Raw genomic sequence first — 20590 nt, 5'->3', positions numbered from 1 at the left:
GCGGAAGCACTGCGTCTATGTTAACAGCCAAATTCCCGAATATTTTTAATTAATTACAGATGTTGTCAGATACAGTCAGTATGAAAATAGAAATATTTTATTTAAACATGCTTACTCTTTACGTTATTTGACAAATGTACCTGAATGCAGATGAAGAATATAAAAAAAAACTTTAAAGCGCTAAACATTTTTGTTGGATTTTTTGCGCGGCTTAGATTATCCAAGCCTGCTAAAATTCTCGAGTCATATATAACATCAAAGACCAGGATACTATGATAATAACTAATATTATATTCCATAAACGAAAGAAACTTACTTATTTGATGAATAGATATGTTCTGTAATTTAAGTAATATTTGTATTGTTCTAAATAGAAAAATATATGGCACACGGTCACTGTTATGTAATATTACAAATACATTTCATACATTCTCATTCATTAAAACAAGGAAGTAAAAAAATACTTCTTGCCGCTGAAAATCAATCAGCATTTACCCCAGTAATGGTGAAACAATCTATGTAGCAAGATTCTGTTCTTGCTGATTTAAATGTGCCAAGAAATCTAAAATCTTCTCTGTTTCTGTCAGTATTGTATTTCATAATCACTAAAATTATCAAACTTCCTTTAAAATATTTGAATTTTTTTTTTATTGCCATGGTAAAATTTTGCCATGGCAGAATCTTGCCATGGCAAAGTTGCCATGGCAGAAACTTGCCATGGCAAAATTGCCTTGGCAGAAACTTGCCATGGCAAAATTGCCATGGCAGAACCTTTCCATGGCAAAATAAAAAAAACTGAATTATCGATATGAAACAACATATTTCTATCAATACATTCGTTTGGAAATAGTTAAAATCACTTTTTAAGAAAAATGAAAAAACAATTGCCATGGCAATTTTGCCATGGCAAAATCATGAATTTTCTTGCCATGGCAAAATAATTTTGCCATGGCAAGATATTTTGCCATGGCAAAAGACCGATTTGCCATGGCAAAACCGCTTTTGCCATGGCAAATGTAATTTTCTCGTACTGATTAACAAAAAACTAGTAATGATATCATATCAAAACATACTAACTTTAAAATAGGTGGGTTAATGTAACAATTTAAGGCAATTTTCATTTTTGTAAAGCTCGTATAAATATGGGCTGAATTTGCCAAATACCGGCGTGGCAAAAAGAAACCGGCGGCTATTAATATTTAAACAATTTGGAATAAAAACTTGTCATTATAAGACAATAGGTTATGTGCAAATGTCAAGGTCACAGGTACACAAGTTAACTTTCTTCTTTTTTTGAAACTTGAAGTAACTTCTCTTATTATTAAGTACAATACATACGGTTTTATCTCAGTTTAACCATTAATTTAAAAAAGATATGTATAAAGTCAAATTATTGGTATTTATAAATATAAAAAGCTTTTGAAAATTGTAGACTTACAGAATGCAAACTTAGGCACAATTTCAACTTTATGAATGCAGTTTATTATGATTGTAATTCATAGGTTGAAATGTAGTGCAACTCTACATTGACCAACACTGGTATTAGTCTTCTCTGGTGTTCAGTTTAAGAGTCAAGTTTCATAAGTACCATAGAAAAGCTTTCAATAATTGTAGACTCCCAGGATGTAATACTAGCCACAATTCATAACTCTTTGGTATCTATAGGCATATGCATCAGTATTATGAGTGTAATACATTAGGTAGAAATAATGTAGACTAGTGCAGCTCTACATTGACCAGCACTTGTACTAACCTTCTCTGGTGTGAAATTTAAAAGTCAAGTTTTATAAGTATCATGCAAAAAGCTTTAATAATTGTAGACTCCCAGAATGCAGACTTATGCACAATTTATAACTTTTTGTTATATATAGGTAAATTCATCATTATTATGATTGAAATACATTAGGTTGAAATGTAGGGCAGCTCTACATTGACCAACACTGGTATTAACCTGGTCTGGTGTGTAATTTAAAAGTCAAGTTTAATTTGTACCATATAAATGTCATGTATTGCAATATAAATGTCATGTATTGCAATTGTTTATTAATTACCTCCTTAAGTATGATTACATATCTCATTATATTTTTTCTGACCAAATTATAACTAAAATCACAATAAATCGTCACATTACAGACATTAACATTTGAAAGCATTCAACAATTATTGATTTCTAGACAATCTTACTACAAAGCTTCTTTATGAAATATATGATATATGATTGTGATTTACATAAATTGGTAGAATGTTGTCTCATTTACCTAGAAGAAGAAGATGTTGCATTGGCATGCGATATGTGGTGTGAAAAATGTCCCTTAGCCGATGGTTACCCTGTTAAAAATTCCTGTTAAAAGATAGTCGTTCACTTTTTAGAACAGATGACTAATTGTTATTGTATAACCAAGTTTTGAGACATCATGTATGTCAGTAAGTTATTTATAGTCTATGGTTTTCCAGAAGGTTCCATCATTAATGTTGATAAACAAGGTGTTAACATAATTTTCAACTCTGTATAATTCTGGCTGTTTCGAGAATCTTTTTATTTTATTCTTAATGATACGTGAAAATGCTGAAGAAATTTCCCTTGTTCTTTTTAACAGGAAGTTGTTTGAGGGCAAAAAGAAATGTAAGCAAGATATTACTGATAATCTTTCATATACTTCTTTAAAACAAAAAGTACCAGTTTGGAAATTTAACATTTGGTGGATTTAAATTAACTTTTTAACGTATATATTTATCTTTGAAGAGAGAATTTGTATTCTTTTAATATGCTTAATTTAGTTTGGAGTCTTTGTGAGTTTGGAATCAAGATTAATTGAATTTAAAGTTGACCAGGACAGAATTTATACTATTCCTATTCTTCAATATTAGATTTGGACTTAATGGCTAATAAACATCTTCAATGTATTCGACTTATTATAAACTTTGTTATTGTTACTAGTAGATGTTTTGTTTTTTCTATTACCTGTAGTCTATAAAGTAACATGTAATTGTAACCTTTAGACGTAGCTTTACTAGAAGTCTCAAGCTGTTGAAAACCTACTATGTATATGTCAATTGAATAGATTTCTTGTGATTTTTTCACTTCTTTTTTTTTTTTAAATTTTTACGTGTCAGGAATAACATATAAAAAGTATAGAATATCATGAGCGAAAGAAAAACTTGATTCTTCTGATTCATCTCAATTTGGAATGAAAACATTATGTTACTCTTCACAACTATTGTATTTTACACGTATTTTATAAAAATAAAATCCAGTCCCGAGTGAAATGAAATGTGAAAACGCAGTTCCTTGTAGGTACTTTTTGTTAGCAATTATTTATATCTTAGAGTCAATCGACGAAATTCCGTCAAGTGCCTCGGAATACAGAAACTAATAAGGTTTGTAGTCAGCTAACTGGATTTCATTATGACTCATTCGAAGGATTTTCTTTCAAATTGCCCAATTGTGTCAATGCCATACTTTGCGTTTCTTATTCAATTGTGTATCGTGTCAGGAAAAGTGAGCAGTAAAAGTAGAAGACCTTGGTCAGTAAATTCCATAAAAGTGATCTCGACTTCCGGCGCACAAGGTACGTACAGGGAATCTTAAATTACTTGTTCTAGTGCTATAACTGTAACAAAAACATATTTGAATTGTGGAAGAGAGCAAAGCTTTTAAGAAGAAGTTGATTTCATTTTTGTTTTAAACACTATGTAGAAAAAAAGGAAAATAGAAAACAAAATTATTTCTAAAGTTGCAGTTTTCAAATTATCGCGAACACGTATCTTTTTATGTTTTTTTTTTTTTTTTTTTCAGTAATATGACATAGCTTTAAACATGTTGATGTGCAAAATTATTGCAGTTATAGACAGAAAATATGATAAGGAGACACTGAGTGAACTACGATTATTTAGACTTTCAGTTCGTATTTAGATTCAATCATAAATAAAAACCTATAAATATGCAACGATTCAGTTTGAAAAATATCAATCCCACAGCTCTCCGTACCTTTTAACTGGTACTGTCTTCCATTCTGTAATTCTGATAACACTGATATTTATCTACGCCACATGGAAAAAAACAGATTTAACAAGAGGGCCATGATGGCCCTATCCATCGCTCACCAGAGTTGATCTGGCATACTGACCTAGTTTTTGACCCCGCATGACCAAGAGTTGAACTTGACCTAAAGATCATCAAGACAAACATTCTGACTAAATTTCGTAAAGATTTGGTTACAACTGTGGCCTCTAGAGTGTTCACAAGCTTTTCCTTTGATTTGGCCGGTGACCTAGACTTTGACCCCATATGACCCAGATTCGAACTTGACCTATAGATTATCAAAACAAACATTCTGACTAATTCCTATGAGATCCAACCTTAAATAGTGGTCTCTAGAGTGTTGAAAAGAATTTCCTTTGATCTGGCCTAGTGACCTAGCTTTTGACCTCACATGACCCAGATTCCTACTTGACCTAGAAATGAGGAAGGCATTCTGACCAAGTTTCATAAAGATTGGGTCAAAAATGTGGTCTCTAGAGTGTTCACAAGCTTTTCCTTTGATCTAACCTACTGACCTAGTTATTAACCCCACATAATCTAGTTTCAAACTTGATCTAGAGATCATCAAGTCAAACATTCTGACTAAGTTTCATAAAGATTGGGTCAAAAATGTGGTCTCTAGAGTGTTCACAAGCTTTTCCTTTGATCTGACCTACTGACCTAGTTTTTTAGCCCACATAATCCAGTTTTACATTTTACCTAGAGATCATCAAGACTAACGTTCTGACAACGTTTCATAAAGATTGGGTCAACAATGTGGTCTCTAGAGTGTTCACAACCTTTTCCTTTGATCTAATCTACTGACCTAGTTGTTAACTCCACATAACCCAGTTTCGAACTTGACCTAGAAATCAACATGACTAACATTTTGACTAAATTTCATAAAAATTAGATCAAAAATGCGGTCTCTAGAGTGTTCAAAAGCTTTTCATATGATTTGACATACTGACATAGTTTTTGACTCCACATAACCCAGTTTCGAACCTGACCTAGAAATTATCAAGACAAACATTCTGACCAAGTTTCATAAAGATTAGATTAAAAATGTGGTCTCTATAGTGTTCACAAGGCAAATGTTGACGGACGACGGACGACGCACGACGGACGACGCACTTCGACGGACGCCGGATAATGACCGGTCACAATAGCTCACCTTGAGCACGTTGTGCTCTGGTGAGCTAAAAAGCTGGTATTATTGCATCTACATTTGACCGGTGTGTCTCAACCCTTAAGGTTTGACTCATAAGGTGTCGTATGAAAATAGTGCGACAATTTTCTCATCAGCTCTGTTTAAAAAATACTGGACCAGGTCGACTATGTTAAAACAGCTTGCAGTTTAAGACAGTTCGTTACAATGAGTATGCTATTATAGAGTTCTATTATATATCTAAGACTGTATACGAAAACCTCTTGCTCCATAACTTTTATTAAGTCCTTATTAAGTTGTTTTTAAAATCATATTTGATTAAACTTACCTGTTTAATATTTTAAATAGAAAATATTCTTAATGTTAGTGCATTGCACTGTAGCCGCTGTCTATTTTTTAATTTCAGGTGAAAATGATCCCTCATTTAGCAAAAGGCCGTTGTCAGAAGTAGTTAAAGCACACTGCAGATGTCCGATTTCAAAAGGTCAGGCACGTTCATTAGTATCAAATTGTTTATATTTTATTAATTTCACACACACACATGTATTGAAAGCTAACCTTGGGAGCTTTCATCAATCTACTATGGACTTCGTCAGCCAACTGATTTTCTTTACATTGACTGGGATTAAGATTAACATCACCCGAGGGTGTGAGTGATGTTAAAGCTTTGTTCCATATGTGCGGTAACTGAAAACGATCCCCGTCCCTGTTCAACGCCGGTTCTGATGTACACACTTACATTATGTTCTTAAATTCTGAGCATTATCGGCAAGTTACTTCATGCAAACTAATATTAGAAGAACACATGGTTTTTAATATTTTTCTATCGGTGTTTTAATGCGAGACATAAATAGTTCTTGTTGTTTTTTCGTCAATATATGATCTACTAACAGTCTGGTATCTCGGTTTTTAAGTGCACAGCTATTATGTGAAGGAATCACACTGTATGTCGGAACGGAAAACATTACATATTTTTGTATTATTACAGGGCAGGTAGACACTAGCATGGTTTTAGATAATCACAGAGATGTATATTATATTCCAGATGTTGGAGGTATATACCTTTCATATTTGATAGGACAATGCACTACCATTTACACTTTTAAAAACTGTGCGTACATAAACCGTATTTTAGTAATCACGTTAAGTTTTTTTCTTTGTGTCTCTTGTAACCATTTGTTAATCAGATAGCTTTTCAAGCAATACTAGAACACAAGATTGTTGTAAATTTATTTGATATCATGTGACATTTATTGCGTTTATAGATAACGGATGTTCAATGAGCACTCATGAAAACAATGTCGCACCTTCTTACACCTATTAGTAGTTATACGATGTACAATACATTTGCATATTAGAGGCAGACGGGGTCTGTTCTTATAGACATGCTACGCGGAGTTCACATATTGAATGATGTAGCATCGATTTAATAACAACAGGGTAGTTAGAAACGTATTGCAATGCTACGAGGCAAACATGTTAATTTTTATGGGACAGAATCGTGGAATGCTTTTAATGCTTTTGCAAAAAGAGTTTAGATTAAGCCGTTGTTAGGGTAAATATTTCATTACAATGAACAGACTCAATCAAACCATTTCTCATATTATTTTGTTTAGTCTCATGTCATGCGTCCGGAGGATACACCTATAGATTTTATAATGAATGGATTCAAGACCAGCACATACAGTGTCATTCGGAGTTGTTAGTCAAGTCTCAGCCATCGGATTTGTCTGATTTATTTGTTTTTGTTTGTTTTGGATTTAACGCCGTTTTTCAATAGTATTTCAGTCATGTAACGGCGGGCAGTTAACCTAACCAATGTTCCTAGATTCTGTACCAGAACAAACCTGTTCTCCGCAAGTAACTGCCAACTCTCCTACATGAATCAGAGGTGGAGGATTAATGATTTGAGACACAATGTCGTTTATGAAATAGTCACGGAGAACATACGCCCCGCGCGAGGATCGAACTCACGACCCCGCGATCCGTAGACCAAAGCTCTACCTATTGAGCTAAGCGGGCGGGCTGTTCAGATTAGTCTGAAGTACTGCATTAATTAAATAAAATTATGCGATCGTATTTTTGAAAAACATAATATTCCAAAGATTTGTGAACGCAGAAGTAAAATCTGCTTTCTTTCTATGTATGCAGATAGTATCATCTTGCTTTACGGCTTTGTATTTACAGAAAATATTCAACAACTAGCTGCGGCTGCTGATACAGGAAAATGCCAAAGGTTGTTATTCTGTATATAATTCAAATATCAGATATTTATATAAACGGAAGCAGCACTTAGCCTGAATAAGGCATTATCTATTTTAATAGGTATTTCAAATTATTCAAATATAGGACTTTATAAACACTTACAGATACTCTAATTGAAAATATAGTAACAACCATTACGCAACATTGCTTTTACATTTATATGCACACCCATGTTAAAAATATTGTAGAAATTTAGGCTTCTCACATTTCAGATTGTTGCAACATTATCAAGTTTCTATATTATGTTGGCCAGAGTTATTTCAGTCACAAATTAGCATAAAGAACCTATTGAGCTATTGTGAAGGACTTGAAATGGACACGGGTTTAAGGCAGCATGGAGAAGAGATCATGATCGATTTGCACGAAATAGACATTTATATTAATCCCACCAATCACGATATCAAATCATTAATACCACCCAAAGTGACTATTCAGAAAAAAGAATTAAGATATTGGAAAATTTCTGCAGATACCATGTATACAAAAGATAGTTCATCGAAAGTCAAAGGAATAGTCATTGATTCTTGTAGTGCAAGAATGATAAAATCAATGCACGGTTTAGATATGGTTCTCTTCAGGGAAGACGGCTTGGACTGCTTTAAAAACGAAAACAGATCTCCGCAACATACGGACGATACATTACGATTGAAAACAAGAAGCGTTATTGAATACGTCTTGTTTGAACCGCTTATAGAAGAATGCGAATTTCTCAGCCGTGTAATCGACGCTATTGATAAAAAATCACAAAATCTGATAAAGGAGACAAAAGACGTTGCTGAAATTGATAGCGTTTATCAAAACGACGAGAAAACTCAGAGTGAGCACATTGAACAAACTTACCACGACGAGTCAAGAGGTAATAAGTATTGTGCTTTTGTATTTAAAACCTTTCCCAATCATGATCTATGAAATTTGTATAAAGTATAAACTAATAAGACAACATTTCATTCATGTAGATCTACACAAGCAATGTACTACAAAGGTCTATGTTTACTACTGATTATAACTAGCATAAATCTTAAAGTTCTCAAATTTATATTATATCTTGCTAGTGCCACGCGCTGAAATGAATCAATAAATAGATTATTTTATTTGCTTGTTATCTATCTGTATATGCCTACAAATCAGTTTAAAGATTTGTGTTTCTAGTAATTTAAAGCCAGTTTACACACATGAAATAAACTGAAGTTTTTTTTTTATGTTTACAATATGCATTATTCAGAATTATTTAGTACTGCATTAGCGAAGATATGAATGAATGCAGCCTGAGATAAAAAAAAAATCGCCATCTTCTTAATGATTGTAATTTATTTAATTGATATTTTATTTGTATGTCAATATTCCAGAAATGTTAATCATCCAGTTCCGATAGATACTTATTAAATACTTTGTTTCGGTGTTCATGAGAAATTATTGACAGCAGTTACATTAAGTTATTTCCATTTATTACTAATATAGCAAGGCTTTTTTCTAAACTTTGCACATATTTGTGTTGCATTTTACATTATAATCATCTTCCAAGATTTTCATGCCATAAAACAGAACAACTGCGGAATCAAATAAAAGTTTTTCCTGGCTACACGTGGGCGCCGTCATTACATAACGGTACTCTGTCACAAAGCGGCGATATCGCAACGTTGTCTCCGTTTCGTTTTTGGATCATACGAATTGAGCGTCATAATTTTCTACGGAACAAATAGTGTTAATGTAAATACAAGATAAATGCATTTGCATACAAATTCCTTTGACGAAGCTATATAGAACTGTTGCATGACGACAATGCAACAAATTGTGGAAAGTCACAACGCTAGTATTTATGATTATGTACAATAATATACCATACAACTTCGTAGGACATAAGTGTATTCTACCGGTTGTCGTTTGCAAAAAGCATTTTACTTCACATTGGGTTAAAGAGGTGAACCTGTGATCTTATCAGTGACCAACCAGGACCAAAATATTATCTTATCAATATGGACGTATATTTAATCTCGGCGACCAATTGAGATATTTTCTACACTGTGTAATAGTTATTCAATAATACATTATGTATACTTTAACTTGTGATCCTTAAATTTGCACTTTGCATTGTATTCTTTGATTTTAACGTAATTGCATTATTTCTATAAGTTTATTAACATTTTTGTAGTATATATAATCACTTTATAAATATCGGTGTGTTTGATTATTCCAGTACCGGTTACGATCTATCAGTCCCGTTAATCGCTATACTCGTTTCAGTAGAAACTTCGGTGATGCAATTTGGAGGCAGTAAAAAGTCTTCGTGGTCTTTAACACTGTGTCCTGATATATGAATTACTTTCCGTTTAACTATAATAGGTGTTCGCTGAAGCCTGGTCTAATGAGTCTGAGGGTCGCTGCACATTTCATTGCCTCTCTTGAAATTAGCCAAACTGTGTCTGCTGTCTTCCTTGTTCTTAGTTGTGTTCTATGTTTTTAAAAGATCTTCTTAAAGATTGTATTATATTTTCATTATACAGTCGATAGGATGATATATACAACAATCTATAGCTTGACTTTTATGGATCATATTCACGGAGGGTTAGCAGAAAATATTTGAATAATCATAGATGGATAATAGGCTTAATAGAAGTCTTCTTGAACTTGGACTATGCATTGTTACAGAAGTATTATTGTAATATCTGGTCGTTCTGCAATTATTGTTTCTAATACAGCCGTTCAAAATCAAAAACTGGTGGATACACAAAAAGGTGGGGGTATCTTATTCATTTTTGTAGTTTGTAGTAAAATATAAGCAACAGAGGTACACTATCGAGAACTTATTCGAAGAAATGATCGCTGTCATTTCAAAAAGCCAATTCAAAGATAGTGGCGGATACGCAAAGAGGTGGCTTCTTCTTTATTTTTGTAGTTTGTAGAATATTGTTATTTGAAAAGTATTTGTTATCTCATTTCAAATGTAATTTTAACCTGTCTACCTAACGGTTTTAAGTACAAAATATGAAATCAGTTCATCTACTTTGTAGAGTGTAACATTATCCCTGATGACATTGTCTTTGAAAAGTGTAAGCAACAGAGGGACAATATCGAGGACTTGTTCGAAGAAATGGTTGCTGTGATTTCAAAAAGCCAGATCAAAGGAAAAGATCTAAAACGATTACAAATGTGTCGCAAGAATAGTCATGTTATTAAAAAGGTATAGGTTTTTTCAGGATATTTAACGATATAGACGAAGGTAATTTAGAAAGCGGACTATACTATCTAAATAGTAGGAATAAAGTTTTTAAATAAAACTTGTAGTGCATACTGAAAGAACATTGCATTTTATCAACGCATATTACAATACAAAATTACCACTGAACGGCTTGTTGCTAGGAACTGTCGCTATGTCGATGTAAGTTCAAATCTTCTAAAATTGATTAAAGCTAATAGCAGGCTGAGCTTTATGTACATTGTGAAAACGTATTTAAGCGTTTCATCAAAATCATCGATGAAACGCAATAAAGATCTATTTCTCTTTAGCATTATTTAAGATGATATTTGTGGTGAAAGTGTCATAGGATTTGTTGTTGCTAGACACTGTCGCCGCATCTATATATGTTCAAATTCTAGTTCGGGCTTGATTCAGTGGAACAAAGATAACTATTCTGATTTGAATTTGAAATATAAATCGAAATCATACTTAAAACCCAAATACCTGGTAGGATATTATACAATAAAATATGTTAATTGTGTAACCTTATTGGCAGCTAAATACCGTTTCCCATGTAATTTTTCGCAGGTATCGCAAATGCTTTTCACAAAAGACAAATCTGTTAAAGGATGTGGCTACAGACTTAAAAGTTTTCATGTCGATGTGGAAGAATTGCCAACACCTGAGGAGAATTCTGATCGTGAGAAACGAATTCAGAAAATGTTAAGTAATTATGGAATTACTGATATAAGGTTTAACTTTGTCTCCCCGAGTCTCGATCAGTACAATTATGTTGGTGCAAATATTGCTGCAAAATGTGAAACCGGCACTAAAATGGGTTCACTCGGATGTTTTGCAATTCATGAAAAAGATAATGAATCTTCTCTATGCGCACTGTTTTCAAAACACGTTGCGCAAGGATGTTCCCCTGAAATATACGTCAAAGATAAGGATCAGAAACTAGAAAGCTTTGGAATACTTTTGTCTGATACGTATGTTGATGGTGGTCACGATATTGCCGCGGCAAGAATTAACAGCCAATGTATTTCAAGCTGTGACAAACAATTTAAAAATATGAAAGAGGAAAAGGTTCCTGCAGAGTTGCACATAGTGGACGATCGCGACAACACTTTACTTCAGGTAACCACTTTCATAATATTAATTACGCGTTAATTTGGTAACGTTCAACAATTATGAGCTATTATGTGGATATCGTATACTCTTGTTAATTGTGTGAGGGATTGTGAGGTCATTTTTTCTTAATGTTTCATAATTTGAAAGCAATTTACTTCATTATAATAGTGCACATGGAACACAATCAGGTTGGTTTACCTTTGCCATCCAACAAAATAACAGTAAGAGCTATGACGGGACAGGAGAAAAAAAGTTAACATACACAGGTTTTCTATAAAATTCTAATATAAGTATTTCTAACATTCGATGGCTAAGGGTTGTGCATAATAGTGCACATGAGGTATATCATTTATATTATACCTGCGAAAATGTTCGACATTTTATTCCCTTGGGCATTGACATTGCCTAATAAAGAATTTAGAAATAAGGGTGTCAAAATACAACTGAAATATTGCTCATTTTAACAATTTGGTGATAGTGTAGAAAGTTCTCTCTCCTCGACATAAATACTTATTGTTATAGTATTAACGATGTCTTATAGTCTTATATTGTAACCTTTAACTTTTGTGCGGAAATATGATTAATGAAGAAAATCAAATCAATGACATTGTGTATATTGCTTATCGAGGACACGCAAGGACCGGTACATAAAATATGAATGATGAGATAGTTGCTTTTAAACAAATTGACAGCATCTAAAGACATGTTCTAATATTTAACTTGTTTCTTAACTATTATAAAGTTCTAGGTAATTATAGATCGCCGCTGGTAACTTAATGTAAACTTCCTGTTGAAAAGTGTATAATTTACATTCACAGGGTCAGACCATTCACTTATGGGGCGCACACTCTAAACCAGGTATAGGCAAAATAAATATACCAGACTTCCATTATCCTGATAGCACAGAGTCATATATCGAAGTACAAGACGGATCTATTGCCAAGGGTAAGCCTAATGCGGTACTGGCAGAACCGGGCGACAGCGGAGCCATTGTTTGTATCGATGAATCAAATGGGAAAAAAGTAAGAGTTATATCTATGCTGATGGGTTCAACAAACGACACTGTTGCACAAAAGGACCCTAAAGTAAAAAGAAAATATCTGACCCTTCCTCTGTCAAGCGGATTGCAGACTCTAGAACAGCGGACAAATGGGACGTTTTTGTTAGAAGGCACGGAAACATAATATTATAAAGCAACCTCCGGTAAATAACTGACCTTTTTTATGAAGAATTTGATAACAAATGAAAACTTTAAAAAAATAGTTGTAAACTCTTTATCATAATCGACAATGGCTTGAGCTGTTGTAAGTAATTATATTTCCTTCAAACAGTTAAGAAGATTGTTTCTGTTCAAGTTTTAATGTTGCTTAAATACCTAGTGATGCAGTTTTATATTACACTTATGGACGCGATAGTTCTATAGATCCTTGTGACATCCTATCCTAATCAGGAAACATGTGTTTCCGAAACATGATCAGTAAAATGTGTAAAATATGAAACAGTTATTGTCATACAATTAACTTTTATTCTTTGGTGTAAAAACGCGGTATTGGGGCAACAGAATTGTAAACGGGCATTTAATAAACGAAAAGAAATTGACTTAGATATTTGCATCGTACTTGTCTCCATCTTGTTCTTGAATAAGGTGGATCGGCAATTCACACAAGAAAGTAGCTGCCTCTGTACCTAACAAAAAAAAAAAGGAATAATTATCAAACAAACTGAACTTCTAAAAGTGATAACAAATCGGGCGGACAAATATCACGGCAAGTAATTTGTCTGGTAAACACGTACCTGAACTTGCTTAAGTGAAAAAGAAACAGTCAAATACTCATAAACAGGTAAGACGGGTATAATTCTGTTATTCCGGGCGGAAATAATGTTTAGTAAGTACGACTTAATGACATCTTTAAATTTTGAATTAGATGTTTTCTTTCAAATTAACGTTTCCAAGAACGTGTAATTTCATATCGCTTTAAACTTCCTCACATACATTAGGGGCGGAGGACGAGTAATGCTAAAGTCTTTGAATAATGTTACATATATAATATCATATGGTAAATAATTTTCTTGTTTTTCCACGGTTCACCCAACTCCACCTTCCCCCCCCCCCCCCCCCCCCCCCCCGCCCGTAATAAATCAAACATTTCAACAGAAGGTTCCCATTGTCTCTTTATTAAAAACAAACCTCAACGTAAATTGCCAATGCTGTGACAGGAAAACATCCCATGGTATTAATTTGTGAAAAGACTGTTTGTACTTAGATCTTTGTATGACAGCCGTGCACCAAGTCTTATTCCATGAAGGGAAAATTTGAGCAATTAAACTTGTCGCGAAAAGTAAAGATTTGCAAGATATGCCATTAATGTCGAATATGTGTTGTCATCTGCTATGAACATGGGTTTTCAGACTTACAGATCTTCTGTAGGTGGTAGTATTGCTATAAATGTTTACTTTAATACGAGTGGGCCTTAGGACAATTAGGCTGATGTTAAAGTGGTCAAACATCGTCACAGAAAAAAAAAGACTAAGATGCGATATTTTATCCGTGCATATATTAAATTCTAGCATATACATGTGAAAACACTTGGAATATATTCAATTTATATTTTATGATAATTCGTCAAAACCCATTTTCTTTCAGAACATGTACAAGATCCGTCTGCGTTGTTCGGTGCACACGATGAAGAAGCAAAAAGACATGTAGAAGATAACACGGAAAGGTCAACAGAGAAGAAGAGACTGCATTAAATCTATAAGTGATGTAACGCAGTGAATCCAGATCAAGACGCCACTTACATCAAGTTCTTTCGATATTTATGTATGACTCAATACATGCTCATAAACAATCATATTCGCAATCCTTCTAGTCGATTTTCTACTTCTCGCTCGCTCATTGAGCCTTTCAGTGAGTTCGATGTTATTGTTGCCATCCCTGTCATATACATTTAAATGTTATCCTTCAGTCATTACTTAACATGTAACGCCATTTTGACTAATACGTTTTCACATTCAGTTCGGAATAATATGTCTTACACGACGTGCATGAATGTAAAACTCTATCTGGACAATATATGTTGTTACAATATGACTGAACTTTTTGAAAACTCGTTCGTGTATATATTGTATCTTGACCTACGGAACACAACAGTATTCAAAAACGTCTTGGCATTATTTGTGTGCTTCAGAATTTATGTCAGAATAATATGTTTTTAAGTGCCTTGTTTTTTCACGATGCATCGCATCATGTTCATTTTTTCAAATAAAACACGAAACAATATTTCATCATCTGTATACGTTACCAAGTGCGTTTATGGCGTGCTCTGTATGCTCGTTGATCTCCAACATTAAAATTCCACAACAATCAGAAAATTACATGTCAAGATGCATTGAGCTAATTAGAGACACGCTGGAGAAGCAGTAGAAGTAAAGTAAGAAGTCAGAAATAAGATATCCCTCTTCCGCTTTCGTACTTTATAGAGAGGGATAGGAAACTTGTCTCTCCCGATTAAAATATGATAAAATTGTTAATGAGTGATGAAGCTTTTGGCTGATATTCATCTAGGATTCAGTTAACTGATTTCTTTTACTTATAACCTTTAAAGATTTTGTAACATATTAAACTACTGCAGTGGTAAATAGAATTATTGTAGATACGAAGGTGACCTGACGTACTGCAACAGTAGAAGGGATAGAGTCTATTTCAACAATCTTGTATTCAAATTGTTGGAATTTGTCTTATATTACAATTCAGCATTATGTGCATCTTTATCAAACGGCAAGTTTGTAATAAACGTTCGTACTATATGTATAGGAGAGATCGTGTTTGTATACAAATCCGTTGCATTTTCTACTTTAAGAACTGATAAGACATTGATCAGATAGACTTAAACAAAAGTAAGGATAGAGTCCTTTCTAACAGTGTCATAGTGGGTTTTGTCTTAAATTTCAACATAATTATGTTCATTTTTATTAAACGGAACATTTTTAAAATAGACGTTCATACTACATGTATTTTTTGCCAAGATTTATATATATACATATATATCCCTCCCTTTCCTTTATATATGTTTATATGAACTAACTGACATTCCTAACAATGAACAGTTGATATTACGTACAAAAAGAGTACATTAAATGACAGCAACTGGAATATCGTTCCACTCAAAGGAATTTCACCGACTTCACTGAATGTTCTTTTATAAAGACAGCATGAAATATACAGAGAGACGATTTATTATACATATTGAAATCAAACAATTACGTTATAAAGCCGATATGTTTCTCATACCCTTAAGTCAAAAAGTACTGTCCATTTCATACTTCTACATGGCTTTAAGCCTTAATTTTTGCAAAGAAATACTACCAAAGAAATATACAAAATGGTCTATTTCTAAGTGTATTTTTCATAAAATTATGACAAAACAGAAGTAAGAAGCTAGAAGTAAGAATAGAGAAACTTAAGAAATCCCTACCCGCTATTCATATGCATCACATCTCATTAAACGTTGTTTGAAAGACCATTACAACAAGCATTCACAACCCAGCATGGCACGAACAAGAAGCAGGTAGAATAAAGTACAATAGACTTTTGATGTTGTTAATTTACTGACCTATGAAAAGCTGCAAATATCCTTAAGTCGTGTATTAAGATAGGCCAAAGCCTATACGTAACACATATATAACAATCAATAGATGATCTTATACAAGTGTAATTTCATGATGAATGTATTAAATGAGTTGAAGAAGATAATAAAATGCAAGGCTGTATAGATTAGCAAGTGTATTCAAAGATTGATGTAAATTAGATGTGGAAAGACTTAGATGTAAGAAGTTTGTATCATATGCTAGCTTTTTATGTCAATGTAGTCAACGTCTTCTATTTTAGAAACGACGCACACGTATAAATATTATCAGTGTAATACCAAAAATATGGAATGCCTCAATGTCACCTACAAGGGTCAAGCATGTGAAAAATAGAATCTAAATGGCTTTCAAATATTTCAAAGTTATATTACTGTAACAGTTAATCAGTCAAACAGCTATATGAAAGCTGTTAAGGACAACAACAAAAACAATAAACCCTGACAGTTCAGAAGAACACGTGATGATGCATTCTTATGGAAGTAGTTTCTGTTAGTACTGGTGTTTAACAATGTTCTTTTTGTTGTCGCAACAACGCCGGAAACGGAAAATAATGTTGTGTTGACGCTGTCGACGTTGTGCATACAGGTAAGCCGCGTTCCCATGGCAACAAAACACTACTCTCTGTATAGTTTACATCAGCGTCTGAAACAAGTTTGCATGTGAGCGAAGAGAATGATTTTATATTTTGTCCTGACAATTTATATATACTCCTTATAAACATATTTCCAAATTTAATACGTCAGCATCAATAAGAATTTCATGAGGTAAATAAGATTTTGCATTTCATTAAGGAGGTAGGTTATCTTAATATTTGTATGTGCGCATGTCCAATCTGAAGCTAACGTGACGATTTACGACGACGTTTACGACAAACTAAATGTGTTTGTATATCCATTCTTCTGAAAACAAATCATGAACCTGTCTCCGATCTGATGCTTTATGGTTTAATAGTGCAGAAATAATGAATAAATTGCCGCAGAAACGCTTCAAAACAATGTTGCCTTAAAATGACGTCATTAACGTCATGACGTTACGTGTCAGTTACCGCGCAAAATTAATAGCTTTTATTTTGAAAGTACGTAATTCTGTGCATTTTCTTTAACTGAACTATTATTTGCTGAAATATTTTTTATGAGTCTTTTGCTCTGAATAACAATCAATATTTTGCTTCTTTTATGTAGTTATATTGAAATGTTATGCGAAATGTAAGAAAATGGATGATGGTAACCGATGTTATTTGGAATATAGTTGGGTGAAAGGTTACTTGTTACGGCCATTTTCAAATAAAAAACTTGCAGTTTGATTTGTAATACCTATTTTTCAGTTTTCGGTGATAATTTGTTAGTTGTATACTAAAACTAAGCTCTAAAATTGTTCAGATTTCAGTAGAAAATTGTGATTTCTTGAACTGAATTGATGTTCCCCTGGAAACGAAACCCGTGACCTATATATCTACATGTAAAATTCAAAAGCGTTGACACTGGTCTATTTTTTATTTTCATTTCAACAATATCCATGAGAATAATAGCACATGCTGAACGATTTTTCCATGAAAAATGCCAGACGAAGGGTACTGCTGTAAGTATTTTAAGCTGTGAAATTTGTTTGAATAAATACAAATAACACGAAAATATAACTTACGTTTGAAATAATATGTTTTGAAGCTACATTAACAAGAAAGATGATTTTATTCAATATTTTTTATAAGAAATTGCGACAAAAAGCAAGATATAAGCTATTTTAAACATCTCTGTTGCCATGGTTACTTTAAACTTTAAAAAAAATAGGGTACCGTGTAAAGTGCTTGGTATTTTGCTAAATTAATATAATATTATCCAAATGATCCATGTTGGTCATTAACAGAATGGCACTGAAGCCGTCGAACACCCCGTTTTTATACATAGTTGTTTAAAAATGAGCGAAAATGCGTTACCATGGAAACACGAGCCCCGCGACATATATTTTAAGCTTATATTAGAAAACTAACGCGCATACTAGTAAAATTATCAATTATGCAGACTTCTACGAATATCAGTGAAACTAAAATACACTGAAAAGTGTTAAATATCCGTATTTTCCTTCTTCTTTCATTATAAAATACCTTTGGAGGGTCATGTTCTTTAAATCTGGATAAAAATTGAACTTGAAGGGCCAGAGAAAAACGAAATTAAGATTGAAGCTGTTAAAACATCATATTACACAAAATACAAAAAATTGCTGCGGTTCAATTAATTTGAATTTACCCTGGTAACAAGGTAACCTACCTCCTAAATCCTGTCAAAATTTCTGAAATTCACGTATAAAATTCCAAATGTTTAAATTCGAAATATGATCATGGTTCTAAGAATAAGAGTTGCATCTATCTAATTGTAATTATTTTTATTTGTGTTACGTACATGGACAATATTACACATCCAAGGACAATGGAAATTTGTGAGGGCGTTGTTTCCGCACGTTGAGTTTTCATATGGGTGTCTGCCACAAAGTGGGTCGTCACCTCCAGAATTACAATTCACTGATAGGAAGAAATGAAACACAGGTAAAATATATAACACGGCAAGCAATACATGCATTTAAGAAAATTATTAATAATAAGAGTTGAAACTGTCAAAATTCGTCGTGTAATAAACATAAAACTCGCTGTCACTGCACTTTTCCCTCTATGGTTTTGGAGAAAAGAATAATACACAACTGCTGTGACAATAATTTTTTTTATTCTATGTCTTACTCTACTTACAACTGTTATACATATGTCTACACTTAAGAAGACAGAAAATGTCACTGACCAGTAATAACATAAATTATTGCATGACCCCTTATATAAATCGACAGTTCATAGTTTGTGCTATTGACTGGTCTGTAGCTCAACACTTATTTTTACTGGGCTTTAGATCTTTTCCGTCATCTTGTAATAAAACACTTGAATGCCTTTAAGTCAAAACTATTTCCCCTAATCCTTCGGGTCACAGGCAATGGTTTAGACAACTGACCGTAAAGCAGTTCAATAAGAATAACAATGTTTGTTGTATATATATTACAAAACAACAGGCAAATCATTATTTGTCTTCAGATGCTATGCATGTTTTTTTGTCTACAAGAGTCAAAGATTTATCCAGAAATAATGCCGAAAGAAACTCAAACTCTTACGTTCGCAGTACTGAGAATCATAAGTTCTCACTTCTTTGATGCACTCACATGTACATGTCGTTAGATTTACCTTGCCTCCATTCAAACAAAGTTTTCCGTAGCAATCTGCAAATAAACGACACCCCACAATTATTATGAATCTAAATACGTTACCATACCATACAGCTTTAATCTATTTATGTGCAAATTAGATAATGTAATGATTTTATTGACTCAGCTGCTACTAACAATTTAGTAAAACTTAAGGATTCCTGGAATATTTCCATGGGATAACGCAAGATGGAGATTATAGAATTATATCTAAGAATTTATGCTTTAAGAATAATCTTTGCCTTAAGAGTTATATCCCGTTTGTATAATTAAACTACTATTGAGAACCGCCTCGGTAGCCTAGTGGTAGAGCATCCGCTTCGAGTGCGGGAGGTCGTATATTTATAAAGTGATTATATATACTACAAAAATGTTAATAAACTTATAGAAATAATGCAATTACGTTAAAATCAAAGAATACAATGCAAAGTGCAAATTTAAGGATCACAAGTGAAAGTATACATAATGTATGATTGAATAACTATTACACAGTGTAGAAAATATCTCAATTGATCGCCGAGATTAAATATACGTCCATATTGATAAGATAATATTTTGGTCCTGGTTGGTCACTGATAAGATCACAGGTTCACCTCTTTAACCCAAAGTGAATTAAAATGCTTTTTCAAACGACAACCAGTAGAATACACTTATGTCCTACGACGTTGTATGGTATATTATTGTACATAATCATAAACACTAGCGTTGTGACTTTCCACATTTGGTTGCATTGTCGTCATGCAATAGTTGTATATAGCTTCGTCAAAGGAATTTGTATGCAAATGCATTTATCTTGTATTTACATTCTCTCTATTCGTTCCGTAGAAAATTATGACGCTCAATTCGTATGATCCAATAACTAAACGGAGACAACTTTGCGATATCGCCGCTTTGTGACAGAGTACCGTTATGTAATGACGACGCCCGCGTGTAGCCAGAAAAA

At 33.2% G+C, this 20590-nt stretch overlaps 1 protein-coding gene across 5 annotated transcripts in view; it reads left to right on the top strand.

The window, feature by feature from the left end:
- LOC128549573 (uncharacterized) overlaps positions 1-15043 on the top strand; it is a 33014-nt gene extending 17971 nt beyond the window's left edge. For 3 of the 5 annotated variants that reach the window (XM_053526550.1, XM_053526551.1, XM_053526552.1), the window contains exons 3-11: positions 3495-3569; positions 5596-5673; positions 6178-6243; positions 7377-7425; positions 7667-8310; positions 10463-10632; positions 11218-11769; positions 12582-12966; positions 14408-15043. In XM_053526550.1, the coding sequence (XP_053382525.1) occupies positions 3495-3569; positions 5596-5673; positions 6178-6243; positions 7377-7425; positions 7667-8310; positions 10463-10632; positions 11218-11769; positions 12582-12947 (2000 nt within the window). In that variant the 3' untranslated portion in view covers positions 12948-12966; positions 14408-15043. Of the gene's footprint in view, positions 1-2597; positions 2624-3494; positions 3570-5595; positions 5674-6177; positions 6244-7376; positions 7426-7666; positions 8311-10462; positions 10633-11217; positions 11770-12581; positions 12967-14407 lie in introns of all 5 variants that reach the window. The other 2 variants (XM_053526554.1, XM_053526555.1) reach the window with 2 other exon arrangements.
- Positions 15044-20590: the final 5547 nt, after the last annotated feature.

Source organism: Mercenaria mercenaria, chromosome 16, assembly GCF_021730395.1.
Source record: "Mercenaria mercenaria strain notata chromosome 16, MADL_Memer_1, whole genome shotgun sequence".
NCBI lineage: Eukaryota > Metazoa > Mollusca > Bivalvia > Venerida > Veneridae > Mercenaria > Mercenaria mercenaria.
Note: the sequence above shows the minus strand (reverse complement) of the source record. Positions and strands in the feature narration are given on the sequence as shown.